Source organism: Colletotrichum jinshuiense, chromosome 8 (genome assembly GCF_051148585.1).
Source record: "Colletotrichum jinshuiense chromosome 8, complete sequence".
NCBI classification, from domain to species: domain Eukaryota; kingdom Fungi; phylum Ascomycota; class Sordariomycetes; order Glomerellales; family Glomerellaceae; genus Colletotrichum; species Colletotrichum jinshuiense.
The window spans coordinates 968,844-984,032 of record NC_139315.1 but is presented as its reverse complement, the minus strand read 5'-3'; the positions used below and the strand labels follow the sequence as shown (position 1 = coordinate 984,032).

The 15,189-nt window shown below is 50.5% G+C and overlaps 4 protein-coding genes across 4 annotated transcripts; 2 read left to right on the top strand and 2 right to left on the bottom strand.

The window, feature by feature from the left end:
* Positions 1 to 1,102: 1,102 nt before the first annotated feature.
* EsH8_VIII_000280 (CFEM domain-containing protein) lies at positions 1,103 to 1,758 on the top strand (the record flags this gene model as incomplete). Its single annotated transcript, XM_083269322.1, has 2 exons — positions 1,103 to 1,337; positions 1,430 to 1,758. 2 exons carry the CDS (start codon positions 1,103 to 1,105, stop codon positions 1,756 to 1,758), a joined length of 564 nt encoding a protein of 187 aa, XP_083129090.1.
* A 363-nt stretch (positions 1,759 to 2,121) lies between these two features.
* EsH8_VIII_000279 (xylosidase/arabinosidase) lies at positions 2,122 to 3,844 on the bottom strand (the record flags this gene model as incomplete). The annotated part of the gene is made up of 2 exons (XM_083269321.1): positions 2,122 to 3,611; positions 3,679 to 3,844. 2 exons carry the CDS (start codon positions 3,842 to 3,844, stop codon positions 2,122 to 2,124), a joined length of 1,656 nt encoding a protein of 551 aa, XP_083129089.1.
* A 516-nt stretch (positions 3,845 to 4,360) lies between these two features.
* On the bottom strand, positions 4,361 to 6,079 carry EsH8_VIII_000278 (uncharacterized protein; the record flags this gene model as incomplete). The annotated part of the gene is made up of 2 exons (XM_083269320.1): positions 4,361 to 5,769; positions 5,848 to 6,079. 2 exons carry the CDS (start codon positions 6,077 to 6,079, stop codon positions 4,361 to 4,363), a joined length of 1,641 nt encoding a protein of 546 aa, XP_083129088.1.
* A 5,556-nt stretch (positions 6,080 to 11,635) lies between these two features.
* On the top strand, positions 11,636 to 12,179 carry EsH8_VIII_000277 (uncharacterized protein; the record flags this gene model as incomplete). The annotated part of the gene is made up of 2 exons (XM_083269319.1): positions 11,636 to 11,697; positions 11,765 to 12,179. The coding sequence occupies 2 exons, from the start codon at positions 11,636 to 11,638 to the stop codon at positions 12,177 to 12,179; spliced, it is 477 nt and encodes a 158-aa protein (XP_083129087.1).
* Between the last annotated feature and the right edge of the window lie 3,010 nt (positions 12,180 to 15,189).

Here is a 15,189-nt window from a genome sequence, read left to right as displayed (position 1 = left end):
AGCAGGCATTCTGACCCATGTTGAATCTCCGCTTTATTGGCCTGCCGAAGGCCGAAGGCTCCGCGCGTGGGCTGGTGACCACCTAATTAAGTCGGTCGGCTTCCACTCTCGCTCGCTCTCTCGCCAGAGCGTTCTGTGCCGTCACATTCAAATCAATGAATGCTCTCGTGAGAATTTTGACTTCATCCCATAATGCAGCCACTTCAACGCGCAATATGTAAATGCCCGACCGGAAAAGTTGTGCAGCTTAACAATGACGCCAGCCGACCCCTTTCACGTGGCCAGCCCCTCCTGATAACATCCTCGGATGCTGGGCAAAAGTTCCTTGGCATCGATTGACCAACACATGCAACATTAACTACCATGTAAAGCTCATTAACTCGGATGAGTTGCCGAACAGGGAACCCAAGAATGCCCAAGTGCTACCGGCAACACAAGGCGGCCAGCTGAAAATTTGCGATGATTCCACCAGCACCCAGCGCCAACCAATCTTATCTGATGGATCAGATAAACTCGGCCGCCCGAACTAGGCCCTCTCGAGCCACGATGAATCTTATCACGCCCGCTGGCCAATCACCACCCTCACCAGCGGCCTAGACGAGATTCACTCCCCCACACTGCTGTCAAAAAGACCGTGGACGAGGGACCGAATGGAGGCGATGGTGCTCTAGCCGAGCAGCCAGATCCGGCAAGGCCATGCTGCAGGTTGCTGCCCCCCCTGCTCGACTCGCCGGACCATCTAACCGTCCTGGGTGACAGATGCACCACCGAGCCACCCAACACGAGCATGTTGCCCTTCCTGATATCAGTCGTGAATGGAGCGGGAGGGTCTCGTCGCGTCCAAAGTGAGCGCCACCTGCAAGAGCTTGACTCTCCAGACCGTCGGCTGGCCCTCTCCACTATGTCGGAGCTCGAGGCCACATCCCTAATCTACCACAGGGACATATAATGTGCGCCCAAGCCGGTGCATGCTGCGTGGACTAGCTCGTTTGTTTCTCGTTCTGCATTCCTTCCGCTCTCCCGCCGTTGTCATCTGTCAGCTGTCCAGAGTACATACCCCTGACTCTGTCATAAGAACCCAACTCGTTCTCAAACGCCCACAATGAAGTACTCCTACGTCCTCCTCGCTACCGCCGGCCTCGCCGCTGCTCAGCAGAAGTTCACCGACGTTGTCCCGGCTTGCTCTATCAAGTGCCTCACCCAGGCCGTCAAGGACGGCACTAAGTGCAGCAGCATCGACGACTCCCAGTGCGTCTGCGAGGCCACCAACTACCGCAACATTTACACCGTTGGTGTTGCTTGCGTCCTCCAGGCTTGTGGCAGTGACGTTGCCATTGGTACGTCGACTCCCCTTCTCCAACATTCTCCCTACCTACCTGTATGATGTGCTGTTCCTTGACATGTTTACTTACACAAATCGTTATAACAGGCCAGCTCCTCCCCGCCGCCGCCAAGTTCTGCCGCGAGGTCACCGGCGGCGCCTCCGTTCCCCCCGTCGAGTCTGCCTCCGCCGTCGTCTCCTCCGCCGTCGCCTCTCTCTCCTCCGCCGCCGCTTCTCTCTCTTCGGTCGCCGCCGCCACCACCTCCGGTGTCGCTACCAACGCTACCGCGTCCATCTCCATCAGCGTCACTCCCACTGTTGGTGCCAGCGGCACCGCTGCTACCGTCGCCACCACCGCCCAGCCTGGCGCTGCCGCCGCCATGGGCCCCATGGGTGCCATTGGCATGCTTGCCCTTGGTGCTCTTGCTGCTTTCTAAGTAGTGCTAGATGTATGAGTGTATATAATAATTTGACGAAGCAATGGATATGGAAAAATATACCTGTACATATGAGGTGGTGTTCTTCAGGGGGGTAATCGCTCAGGCCACCGAGCATAATAATAAAAAGACTTTTGTTATGACTCAAGAGGATGGCGTTTAATCGCCGAGTCGCCGCATCGATTCGGGGGTTAATTGTGCAAGTGTGCGCAAGGTTTTCACTTTCCATGTCCAATGCGAGGTCCTGTTGTCGAATACTTGGGGTTTTTTTTTTCCGTTGCTCAAAACTTTCACGAGTAATAAAGCTAATGGTTGAATTTGAAATCGATGATTATCTACGGTTTCAAGCGGTCGCGGGAGGATCTACTCGCCACCAAGTGAGAAATCAGAAAATGTGACCTCGACCTCCTCGCCCCCTGACGTGGACGTCTGAGCAAACAAGCCGAAGATGGGTCCAGTGAAGTCCCTTGCATCCAGCTCTCGAACCATGATGGTCTCAAGGCGCACCCAATCAAGACGACTAACACTGAATTCACCTACACCTTCAGACCCAAGGCCTTCAGCAAAGTCAAGTTTGGCATGGAAGCTCCAGGCCGTAGGCGACGCCTGAATCTTGAACCAGACCGCTTGCGTCCCTGAGCCGAGAGGGAGCTGCGTCGATGATATCCTGTCGAGGCCAGTCAATGAGTTGACAGCATGGCAATTGACTGTATGTGTATCGCTGTTGTATACTAGAGAGACGTGACGGATGCTGTCCCTGTACGTCGCCAAGCCGGCGCGTATACCCGTCCTGGAACTCAGGACACCGCTCAAAACTAGGCGTGTCGTAGCGTTGCCCGTCAAAGATCTTTGCCTCCGGCCTAGAAAAGTTGAAGTCCCCGTTGGAGTAGAAAGACTGGAAAGACTTGGCAGAAGAGTGATGTTTCCCTCTTCACTGGCCGGAAGTCGATACTTGGAAAGGTCAGGGTCCCTGATGTAAACGTTGCCAACGTCGGGTGGTGATCTCAAGGGGTTTTCGTCGGTCTCCGCATCCGCGGCGAGATGCGCCGAGCTCTCAGCCGACTCCCGTTCAAAGTCCATTCTTGGCTGGGCTATCTGCGGCCACCCTCCTTCAGGCCACTCGACTGGGGTAAGAAAGCTCTCCCTTCCCAGCGCTGCACAGCCCTGGTCATCCCGCACGCCCAGAACTGCAGCCCACCAGCGGCCTTGTTGATCTTGGAATAATTCGCCATGTCCGACGTTCTGAACATACTCATTCTTTCCGTCGGCCGTCATAATCGGGTTCCCCTCGAAGGACTCGTATGGGCCCCAGATGTTCTTGGATCTCGCGATGGACAGTAAGTGGTGTTCAAAAGTCCCGCCCTCGGCGACGAGAAGATAATACCACCCGTCGACCTTGTACACATGCGGTCCCTCGGTGTCGTGTTTCGCATAACCACACCAAATCTCACGTTGCTCCGAAAGCTGATTGCCCGTCCCAACATCAATCTCGACCTGCTTGATTGTGCAACTCGGCTGCGTCGAGCGGTCAATCACAAAAGAGCCTTGGAAATAGGCCCTGTCGTCGTCGTCAAAGAAAAGACTGGGATCGATGCCGTTAAACTCTACGGGGATTGGATCGCTCCAGGATGCGCCCCAGATATCGGAAGTTTTGATGATGAAGTTTTGCATCTCTGTCGATCCATTACATGAGCTGAGGTTGGTGCACACGATGTAGAAGGTTCCGTGGTGGTGCCGAATAGTGGCTGCAAAGAGCCCACCGGTGGCAATCAACGCGTGGCCGGCGTCTAGGGTAAATGTCCTAGAACTTGCGTTGGCCAGGCTAAGCTGTCCCGGACGGTCAATTGCATTACCTATGCATCCAAAGTCAGCGGAAGGTGAACTAAGGAAGAGGCATGAGAAGCAAGTCGTATCTCTTACTGATGTGGACCCAACTTTGTAAGTCCCGGGATGCATATATGGGCAAGCCAGGGAAGATGTGGAAGGACGACGTGACGAGGAAATAGGTGCCGTTAACAAGTACCACCGAAGGGTCGGGGGCGAAGCCCGCCACAATGGGGTTGCGGAACTTTGTTATAGCTGACATCTTCGACTCTAGTAATACGCTCTGTACGACTATGCTAGAAAATGATTCTCATGGCCGGTTGTGATGGCACAACGGTCATTTCAATGGCCTCCCAGAGGGCTGGGTATGGCACCCCGCGCGCTGGAATCCGGGGCCCCTCTCTATCGGATCAACTGACGGCAATTCTCCACGGAGGAACAGTACATGTCAGTTCAGCCGATCGTACCGTCTCCACCCTAGATTGCATTTGTAGTTAAAGGTAGTTCATTACTTCCTAATAACGAGAAAGCATTGCCTTTTCCCCGCGTTTTAAAGAGTTCAACTGGGCTAATTTCGTCTTTGACATCATTTACCAGTGGCCTCTCGACTTATTTAGTGGATGCACGTCCACTGATTACATTCTGGACAGTAGGCTTGGAAATTGCCAAGACCACAATACAATGACGAGAAGTCCATTTCTATCCTCAAAGATGAATGTATTAAGAAGTATTTATGAGCTGTTATATACGCTAGAAGTTTCGAATTGTCTCTGACCTACTATGCCATTACACGGTATACAGGGTATTCGGAGCCAACGCTGACGGGGAGAACGTTAAACGTAGCATAAGAGTCGATGCCCTCTGGCTCGAGCGTCACAAATGCATGCGCAGCATTCTTCTGCCTGGTACTGACCCAGAAGCCTCCGGCCGGAATGCGGACCTCCTTCTTAACCGTCGAGGTCGTCACTGTCGTCCGCACCAGACCCTCGTACTTAGTAGCACCAAGTGCGGCGCTGGTAATGTTGAGCGCCTCGACCTCGCCGTGGAAGTCAAACTGCAGCGTCTGAACGTCCAAGCCGGTAACGCGCAGCCGCTCGGCGACATCGGCCCAAGCCCGGGAGAAAACGTACGCCTCCGGCCGGGATCGTGTGAGGTTCGCCACGACCGGTGTGGTGTTGAGGAACTGGACCGGAACATCGATCAGGTCGCCGGTGGTTGCCTCGATGAACTGCCAGGTGATGTTGGTCGGGCGCGCAGACTCGGTGATGATAATGTCGTCGTTGCTGGCGATAAACTTGGCTCGCGCATTCTCAACCGTCTCGTACACTTCGTCGGCCCTGTCTACGGCAGTCTGGACAATCGTCTCGACCATGGTCAGGCCCGTCGCCACACGGCGCTGCCAATGCTGGTCCGCCAACCCAATGCCGCGCGTCTCGGTGAGAAACATGATTGCCTGGGTCAACGCTACAGCGCTGTCGCCAATCTTGGCATCACCGGTGGTCTCTTCGAGCACAATGTCGTCAGTACCCGAAGGACCAACAATGTACGCGCCCCATCGCAGTCCTCGGCGTTCCATGGCCGCAGCAATATTGTTGGCAAAAACGGCTTCCGAGATGTTGCGGATGTCGGGATGGATATTGGCGTTCTTCATGGCTGAGAACTGTCCATCCTGCGCGTCAACCCACTGCTCGTTGGCGCCAAAGGGCTGGGTCGGGCTGTACTCATGGCAATCGACGCCCACGTGCGGTGCGAAGTCCATGACGAGCTTCTTAATGTCGCGGGTCTGCTGCCGCGCGAGCTTGGTGTGGTCTCGGTTCGGGTCGAAGTTGGTCGCGAAGTAGCGCTGGAAGTACGCTACACCATCGGGGTTGTACCGGGGCAACATCATGATGTCGACCTTCTCGAGCACGGAGGCTGCCCATGTGGCATTGGCATCCAACTTTCCCAGTAGGGCCAGCAGGGCTTGATCGCCGGCCGGTTCGTTGCCGTGGACGCCGCCCTGCATCCAAATGCGCACCTTGCCGTGGGCGGTGGCGTTAGCGTATGTGTTCAGGTTGCTGTCGGTGGGGATACGCTTCGAGTTCGAGAGATAGACGTAAGGGATCGACCGGCCCTCCTCAGACTGGAATTGAGGGCTGTGGTAGGTCATCCATTCGTTGCGCGCCGCCAGAGTGCGGAGGAAGTAGTCTTTTCGCCGTTAGAGAATCGTGCAGTAACCATGCCACCTGACAATTGTTGCCAGTATTCCCACTCAATTCTACTCACCAAGTGTGGCTTCGTCTGTCGGGCCGCTGGTGCCATTGGCGAAGCTGCCGGGAACACTGTTCGGGTTCGCGAATGCGGGCGAGTACAGCTCGACGTCCTCGACTTCGGGGAAGTTTGCGGCAACCTGCTCACTGTCTGGGATCACATCAACTTGGTTGCTGGCGTAGGTAAGCTGTGCGGTGGCCAGGCCCGCACGAAGCAGGCCCAAAGCTGCGAGTTCCTGGAAACGCATTGTCGTCGCAAATGTCCCGGGCCTCGTCCTAGCTTCCAAATGGGCGTCTAATAAAGGTAAGAGCGAAGGTGATCGAGGCTGCTGAGCTCAAAGTACGAGTCGTACGTCGGGCCTCCATTGTATTTAAACTCGTCGCTATCTTCCGGTATCCCACTCAGCACAATCATATTGCCAAGGCCTCATTTATCCTGCCCCAATGCTCGCAACGTCATCGCGCCTCTATTGTAGCATGATGGTCGCGGCACTTCTGCTGGAGCTATGCGGGAATAGGAATGTGTTTATCTGCAGTGTGGAGAGGCCCTTTCAAAGTGTGGGGTTAGAAAGTCTTTGGATGGCCTCCAAAAATCCCCGAGTCTTCCAGCGACATCGCACGCCAAGACGTGTTATCTCGCCAAGAGAAAAGCTCTCCCAGGCCGCCGGGCAGCGGAGCAAATACTACTAATTTCAATTACCAGTTGTATCTGCCAATTCAACGACAGATCTCTAATGATATGCAGGGATTACCTTGGGTTTTCAGCAAGCCCACGTGGCGAAGATAGAAACCTGGTCCGATCGGTTTGTTTACTGCAGCGGTATATGACCCATGGCCAACTTCTAGTCTTCCTTAAACAAACGACCCCTTGCATAGCTTTTGTGGGCTCATGAACTACACGCGATCACTGTATCTGTTCAATTATTTTTGCCTCCCTCCGGTTACAAATTGCCAGCTGCACACATGTCACCACTGGATAGGGTCTCTTGAAAGTCTGCCCGTGCTCCAACAACACACTACAGTCATATTTGGCTTCAGCTCCACGGCATTTAACTACCGAAACTTCAGAAGCTCAGCAAGAGTCTCAACTGTTCCATGTTTCCCTTATATAGCGGCAGCCATAATCGATTGACTCGTGGTCCAAGCATACGTGGCGGTATACTGAGAAGCGCCGTTGCCAGTGCATCCATAATTTGAAACAAGCCTCGGAGTTTTTGATGCGACTACTACTACTTTGTAAAGACTTTTCGTCGCCCTCGTTTTAAGGAAATACATTCTTATCCATCCCTATTCATTATCAAGAAACCAAAGATGTCGTTTTTATTCTGGCATTGGGCTTCCTCCCTCTCACTGTATCCTTGAACTATCTATGACTTTTGGTAGAAGAATTGAGGTCCTAAGGGGCTAAGAATCTTGAGTTCACGCGGCTTGATATACAGAGGTTCCGTCGCATCAAAGTAGGCATTGTAGTAAGCTTTGGTCATCTGGTGCTGTATCACAGTTGGAAGGTTAGTAGGGGGCAATAACCGGACTTTGGATGCAATGCCATCCCACCTTCATTATCCAGTCTACGGGCTCAGACCTGACGTCATTATCAGCCACTGCTCACACGTTTCATGAGGTGCCCGTTTCGACGAACACCGACGAATAAAGATTCAACACACCACTTCTCAATCCACGTAATCGTGCCAGGGGCGTCATGGACCTGGTACATTTCAAAATATACCAACTCCGTCTCGTTCTTCATCTTTTCGATGGTTGGTTGGGAGGCTTCCAAGAACCGGGACACATTCTTGGGGGCAACGTGGACGGTAACCTGGAAGACTGTCGTCATTGTAATGGTAGTCGCTGGTTTGGAAGATTTCTCGTTATGTTTTGGGAAATAGTTCCTGTTTCTAGACTTGATCAGCTGTCAGAAAAGTATTTTCGGCTTCCGGGGCCAGCGGCTTTTATGTAGTTCGCAAGAGTTTCCCCCGCATGTCCGACCACTACTTAGGGTCCGACGGTTGCTCAGGTTATGAAACATCTGATGTCTGGGTAACTTTGGGTAACAACTTACCGACAATTTATCGGCATGCCACATGCACACCATGCGAACTAAACCTAATCTGTCTTGGCAGCTTCCCTAATCCCACCAAAGTCAAAGCACGGGCTGCATGCATGTTGTGTTTGTATGTCATATTCATTGATACGAACCTTTTTGTAAAGCTTAAATTGTCGGCTTTTTCAGCTATATTGAAGGTTCCTTTCATTTAAGAGGGGATTCGGTGTCACGCATATCCCAGTCCCCGAAGGAACATGTGTTGGCTCTTCCAGGGCAACTAGCAAGTTCTATATGTAGTCAGATTATAAACACTGCCGAATGTTCACCATGACTGTGTATCTCTTAAGCATCAGTGATCAAGTATAAACCCGAATTAGTGGAATTGGCGCATTGTTCTTCTAGTGAAAGGTAATGCGCCATTGACGGAGAAATTTTGTACAATAGAGTGTTTCTAAATCTATCTATTATCATAGCGTGCTCAGTTGTGATTGATCTACAACTGCCGCGACCTAAAAAGTTGAACTCAACTACACAGCTGCCTAATAGCAGCTCCATAAGTGTCTCGGTCTAGCAGAAATCATGCACCAAGCCATGACATTCAGACCTGACATCTATTACCTCAATCATAGCATGCTAATATGCTGGGGTAACTGCATAATTGTTGGAATAACGTTGGCCACTCGTTACTATCCCAGGCTATCAACGTAGTCGGGTAGCTAAGTAAGCGCTAGTACTTTGCTACTCCGGCATCCTCAACATTGGGCATCAAGTACTAACTAGTTCCGAGGCCGAGATTTGAGTACAAAGAAAAGAAAACCAATCAAATATAGAAAGGGCCCTGCATCAAAGATTAGGAAACAGTGGTTAGTACCATGCCGTCATCTTTGTCGGCCAGAGACCAGAAATTTCCCTCAACAGTAAGCCTAAAACCACCGAAGAATCAGTGCTCTATCACCATGGGTAAAGGCATGCATATACCATTTTGGGTTGTTCTTTTCTGGCAGTACTCGGCATTTGGCGCCTCCTTATGTTAATGGTCGAATACCGATTTGCCAGCCTGGAATCCACTGGTGGCAACAACTTACGTCCACAACGGAGTTTTGGTCAGGTCGTTGCTCTAGGTACATGGGTCCCCATAATCGGCAAATTTGTAAAAAAAAATTGTGTTTTTGAGCTAGCGCGTTTTCGTTCTTATCCATTTCATGCCTAAATTAGTTCTAGTCCTACTGTTAAATTGCTCACTTGGAATGAAATAAGAACTAGAAGGCCGCTTCCTCCCGAGGACGGGGCTATCCTTATTGTACTGCATGCAGTTCCGTTCCAGAGTACCTCCCTGCAGGAAAGAAGCGTCAGCCTCGCTCCATAGCCATCCATACCCAGCCCCCCCCCCCTTCCCACGAACTCTTTATTAACTATAGATTGCACTCCACTTCTATAGTAAGGGGACCAGCGGACAAACAGACTCGGTTTCGTATTGAAAATACTCAGAGGAGCGTGTAAAATTGGGTTACTGAGACCGACTCGAGGTCTTTCCTGACTTTATCACACGCGTTGCTGTTGTGCACGGTTGGTGAATATTGAGCCCAGGCAGGGTTGTGAGAATGCTGCCCATATATGAAGCGCTAAATTTGCCGAAGAGTTTTTTTAAACTATTCTGTGGCTTTTTTGATTGTACAAATGCAACCTCAGAACATAAAGGCCTCCATTTCCTCTGACCTCAGACAGGTATCTACTTAACGATTTCCTGGTATGGTAATATTTATAAGAAACCACCAATAAGAACACAACTTAGTGTGACTTCAAGCGCTTCACATCGGAGATTGAACATGTGCCAAAAATAAACCCTCAATAGCTAGTATGTACCCAAAGAAGTGACGGTAGCGTGAGACGGGAATTAATGTATAATGAAGAGAAAATGCAATGTTCTCGGCAGATAGTATGCCGTGAGTGTCTCTGCATAGAGCTTGTGCCATGATAATATAACTAATGTCGGATGTTCCAGGCCTTTGGTAGTACGATAACGAAGGTGTTAGTCAGCCTTATGGGATCAGGTGACACTGCGATGAGGTCTCGGTTGCCCCGGGAGGAAATTCCCGCAACGAATGGCCTCATTGTATTGAAATGAGAAACATGGCGTGAAATAATATACTTATGCACCACTCTTAAGCTGTTTCTGACTATGCGATTAGCCATGTAAATAAACAATGGCAGATCTATGTGACTTGAAAGGCGGCCTCTACGACGAAGGCATTTCTAGGAGATGATATGCCAGTAGAAAAGACCAGCAAATATTCTCATACATGGTCTGTATATAAGGGAATAAGATGGCCATTTATTATTTCTGACTTTCGTTGTTGTAGCAAGCCTAATTGTTTGTCGTGAACCTTGGAGACAAGATAAAGCCCGGCTGCCACGCACGATCTGTATATTGTGGAAATACTCAGCCGCAGCTCAGTAGCGCACGCCTCAAGACGAACCACGCGGCCTATGCGGCGAACTATAAATCAGATCTATGTGGTGGAAGGAAGCAGCAACCTTTCCAAGCTTAAGTGTGACCAGGTGCACCCGTTCATCGTCTGCATACAGGATTGTTCAGTGTATATACCCGGGGGAAAGTATGCTGAATTTCACGTGGCCAACGCCGTGGCACCCTGAAGTAAGGGTTATGGAGTGGTTAGGACACACCGAAATGAAGAGTAACTCAAAGATGTCTTGGTCGAAGCTAATTCGGAAAAAATGGTACGAGAGACCTGTCAAGTTATTTTGGAACGTTCCGTCACACTCCGACCTCCCCGATATGTCAGGCCCGTCTGCCTGTAACTGCCCCATTCAGTACGAACAAATGAAGTGCTGACGTCTTGCCGGCATGAGACTGGGATTGTTTATGCTTGGCACCTTACTCCCGGTTCATCCCTTTCTCCGGAGCCAAGGTAGCATTCGGGGTTCTTCACCTTCTAAGGAAACCCCCATGACCCCCCGTCCGGGCTTACCGCGCGGGTTCTAAATGTGACGCCGACCCTGGAATCCACATTCTGTCTTCGAAATAAGGACACAGGTTCTCGACCACGCGGTACCCCATACCCATTTCCCCCACAATCGCCTGCCGACTGTCCATTTTGCCAAGAAAACCCTCCAGTTATACCCCGTTTTGTGCTGTTACCCCATTCATGAAGGTTGGCACAGCCTTCTTGAGCCAAGACAAAATGGACTTGGGACGAAACGAACCGTTTCTTGTGCCTTTTTTCATCCAGAAATCTTGGATCAGTTATTCAATTGCAGAGGATCAATTCCCTGCCACTTATCTCGGCGAAATATACTGATTGCAAACACAAGCGAGTCAGTAGCCTTGCTCGGTAACCGGGTGTCGCGATAGCGTATGACTAGCAGGGCGGACCGTGTAGAGCGTTCTAGACGAGCGAGGTCCGAACGAATTCCCTTGAGTTTAACTGGTTGACATGTGCGATCCACTTCAAATCCATGTCATAATTGTTGCGTGCTTGGGTGCGTTAATCTAAGTTCCTGGGTATCCTTGTATCACACCCACCCATTCAGGGTGAACCCGGCCGGATGGTCGTGCGGACGAAAGACCTCTTTGGATTTGCTTGACTGCTCACAGCTCTGGGCAGACGGTTTTCGTTCCCATAACAAAATATGTCTTATATGCCCGCCCTCCTTCGGGGTGGTATGGAAGATCAGCAAAAGTACACTGGCCAAACCCATTCACCGTAGGAGCCAAACGAACTTCCGTCTTTAAGCCAAAATGCAGCCTTCAGAAATCTTCGCCATTTTGGCAGGAACTTATACCCTCCTCAACACATCTGCGTAAGTCACTGTCACTGTTCATCAACTTCCTTCAATCACGACATTCGCTCACATCTATAACCCACAGGACGCGCGATGGAGTTCCCATAGATGACCCGACGTACGGCTCCGCCCCTGTCGGCATCCTTACATATAGCAAGACTGGCTACATGTCGGCCACGATCACATCAACTGATGTCGAAGACCGCCCTGCGAACCTCACATTCCCTTTTGAAGAGGGTCAATCAGATGCCGATTGGGCGCTCGTTGGCAAGCACAGCATCGGATATGCCGGACCGTTCCGGATTAGCGACGAAATCCCAGCGACTGCCACGTTTGGCCAAGTTTTCCACGGCCCATTGACAGTAGCAAATGTCCCTTCCATGGTTGGTGCCAACCACAAGCGCAATTACACTATCTTCGAGGATGGAAAGCTTCTGCGCATCACGTCACAAAGAGATGGCTCTAACCGTGGAGAGCTTTGGTGGAGAAGACTTGATTAAAATACGGTGGTCTAGCACATAAAAACATGGGTAGCTTATGGTTGGCCGCGAGATAAAGGTCATCACTAGGGAAGCTCCATGGTGGTGTATTGAGAAGTGTAAGCATTATTGAAGCGGACGATGAGAATATCTTGTAACATAGGAGGGATGGATGGATGCGATGCGAGTCACCCAGTGCATTCCACATAGAACAATAACATTTAAGTGATGTAACTACCAACTTCAGGGACAATTATTTGGGACAGCTATGACTACTTCATCACCCTATATAAATCGAAACTAACAGCCAGTCAATATGTCAGACGTCCCATTGGGCCCCTCTCCCACCCTGGCTTTCGAACAATCTTGTTGTGAACTCCGGTTTGCGGCTGATATATAAGGTAGAATATGTGATGGGTCATGAACATCACATCGAAAAACTCGTCAAGAGGCATTCGAGACCTATGTTTCAAGGTGTGAATTTACGAAACCAGTTCCTACCCTAATGCGAACTTGAACGAATCAAAATAGTGTGAAAGCCAATTTTTGGTATTTGTGGCAAGGTTTCCTTGGCTAAGCTTTTGGCAGTTCCTGCGTGAAAGAATACTTACCCTTTGCTTTGAGCTGTTGACTAAAATAATTCCGGCTCTACCTATGGCTATTTTCGTTTGTAAAAGATTCTATATAGTATCAATGAGCCTAGAGACATGATTTTTGATGAACTAATGATGTCTAGAGTTTTCCATGGCAGCTTTAGCCACATCGTCAGACAGAATGGTCATAATAGTGAACATGGAGGCGATGCTTATCCCGATTAATGCCAACTTGGAAGCTGTCTCGATCGACTTTGTCGAAAAGATAAAAAATCGAATAGGAAAAAAATCTTATCAGTTTTCTCTAAAGCCTCCTTCTGATTGTGACTATTTTCGCAGTTTGATTGCGTGGCCGCGCTGTATAAGTTTGTGTTGTCTGTGTTGTTCAACGCCTTACGCGCTGAAGATGTCACCTGGCTAATTGAATACCATGAAGGACAATAATTCAAAGTCAAAGTACTCGACTACTCGACTGATGGCATTTAATTATAGTACGAAAGTTATATATAATTCAATCACAAATTTACCAACAAGGTCTGCCGTTACAATACTCTAATGGATCCAGCCAGCACTTGAAGGAGCTGATCTGGTCATTAAACCTAGCGTTTTCCCCCTGCAAACCCCATTTTCCATATGTTTCTGAGTTGCCATAGAGATAATCCCCTTGGCAGTTTGCATCTCTAATGGTTTACACTGTTGTCAGCAAATGCTACGATCAAACATATCCAGAATTCTTTACGAACTAAAAGATCAACTTACATGTGGAATTGGCAGCGGATGGTCCAAGCATAAATTGCGATGGAGCTGATCTTGTCGTTAAAAGCTGCTGGCAGGTTTTCTATTTGGGAAATCGAATTAATTTACGTTAAGCGCGGAAGAGAAAAGAATCGCTTACGGCACTCGTTATCGTTTGAGGTGAGGGTCAATCTGCCGCCCGTGTAGCCGGCATCAATGTCGACTACTCCCCACGAAGAAGAGTAATAGCACGGGCACCCGGCGTAGTTACCCTTGCACCGCCAAACACCATCGCCGTCTCTTTGGCCAGCGCAACCGCCGTCGACGCAGCTCGCTCTCTGACCGCATAGGCTCTGAGACGCAACGTTAGCCAACATCCCCATAGTGCTGTGAATGTAGAGCATGCACTCACCTGGGTTGGATTGCATTCACATCCAGCAAAGTTACCGCGGCAGTACGCGCGGTTGGAGTTGGCATCATACGTGCCCGCACAGCCGTTTAGGTCGCAGTTCTGCTTAGCTCCGCAGGTAGCCTGTGAAGTTATCGCTGTCAGATAATTACCAGCTTTAGGCATGACAAGTATGATTTCCTACCGCCGTCGGGTTGCATCTACAGCCCACAAAGTTTCCTCTGCATCGTGCAATGTTTGAATTCCCATCCCAGCTTCCATTGCAGCCATTCAGGTCACAGCTCTGGGGGCTACCGCAAGTATTGTCCGTCGGATTGCATTGGCATGGCGCGTAAAAGTTGGTACACTGGGGATAGGGGTTGTTGCCTGTGAACGCACCGGCGCAGTTGTTAAGATCGCAACTTTGACGGTTTCCACACGTGCCGCCGCTGCCCTGTGTTGGCGTGCATTGGCAGCCGGCAAAGTTGCCCTTGCAGGTGGCCTTTCCGTTGGAGTCGAACGAGCCGGCACAGCCATTGAGATCGCATGATTGTGGCGAGCCGCATTGTGTGCTCTGGGGCAAGCATTGACAACCTGCCCACTTACCCTTGCACCGCGCTTTTCCATCGGAATCGAAGCTTCCGTTACAGTCGTTGAGATCGCAAGACTGCTGATTGCCACAAGTATTTGTGGTAGGGGAGCACCGGCATGTTGCGTAGTTACCCTTGCATGTGGCGATGCCGTCAGAGTTAAAAGTGCCGGCACAGCCATTGAGATCACAACTTTGAGAATTACCACAGGTACCGGCCGTTGGATTGCAGCGGCAAGTGGCATAGTTCCCTTTACAGGTTGCGAAACCATTGGCATCAAACGTCCCGGCGCAACTGTTAAGATCACAACTTTGGGGACTACCACATGTGCCGGACGTTGGATTGCAGCGGCAAGTAGCGTAATTCCCTTTGCAAGTTGCGAAGCCAGTAGAATCAAATGTCCCAGCGCAGCCGTTGAGGTCACAACTTTGACTGTTGCCACAAGTGTTGGAGGTTGGGTTGCAGCGGCAACCAGCGTAGTTGCCTTTGCAAGTCGCGAAACCATTGGCGTCGAAATTTCCGGCACATCCGTTGAGATCGCAGCTCTGGGGAGTGCCACATGTTCCCGAAGTCGGCGTACACCGGCATGAGGCGAAATTAGCCTTGCACGTTGCGAAGCCGTCAGAGTCGAATGTACCCCCGCAACCGTTTGCATCGCAACTCTGAGAAGCACCACAAGTTGAGGAAGTCGGGTTACACGGGCAAGTTGCGTATGCTCCTTTGCA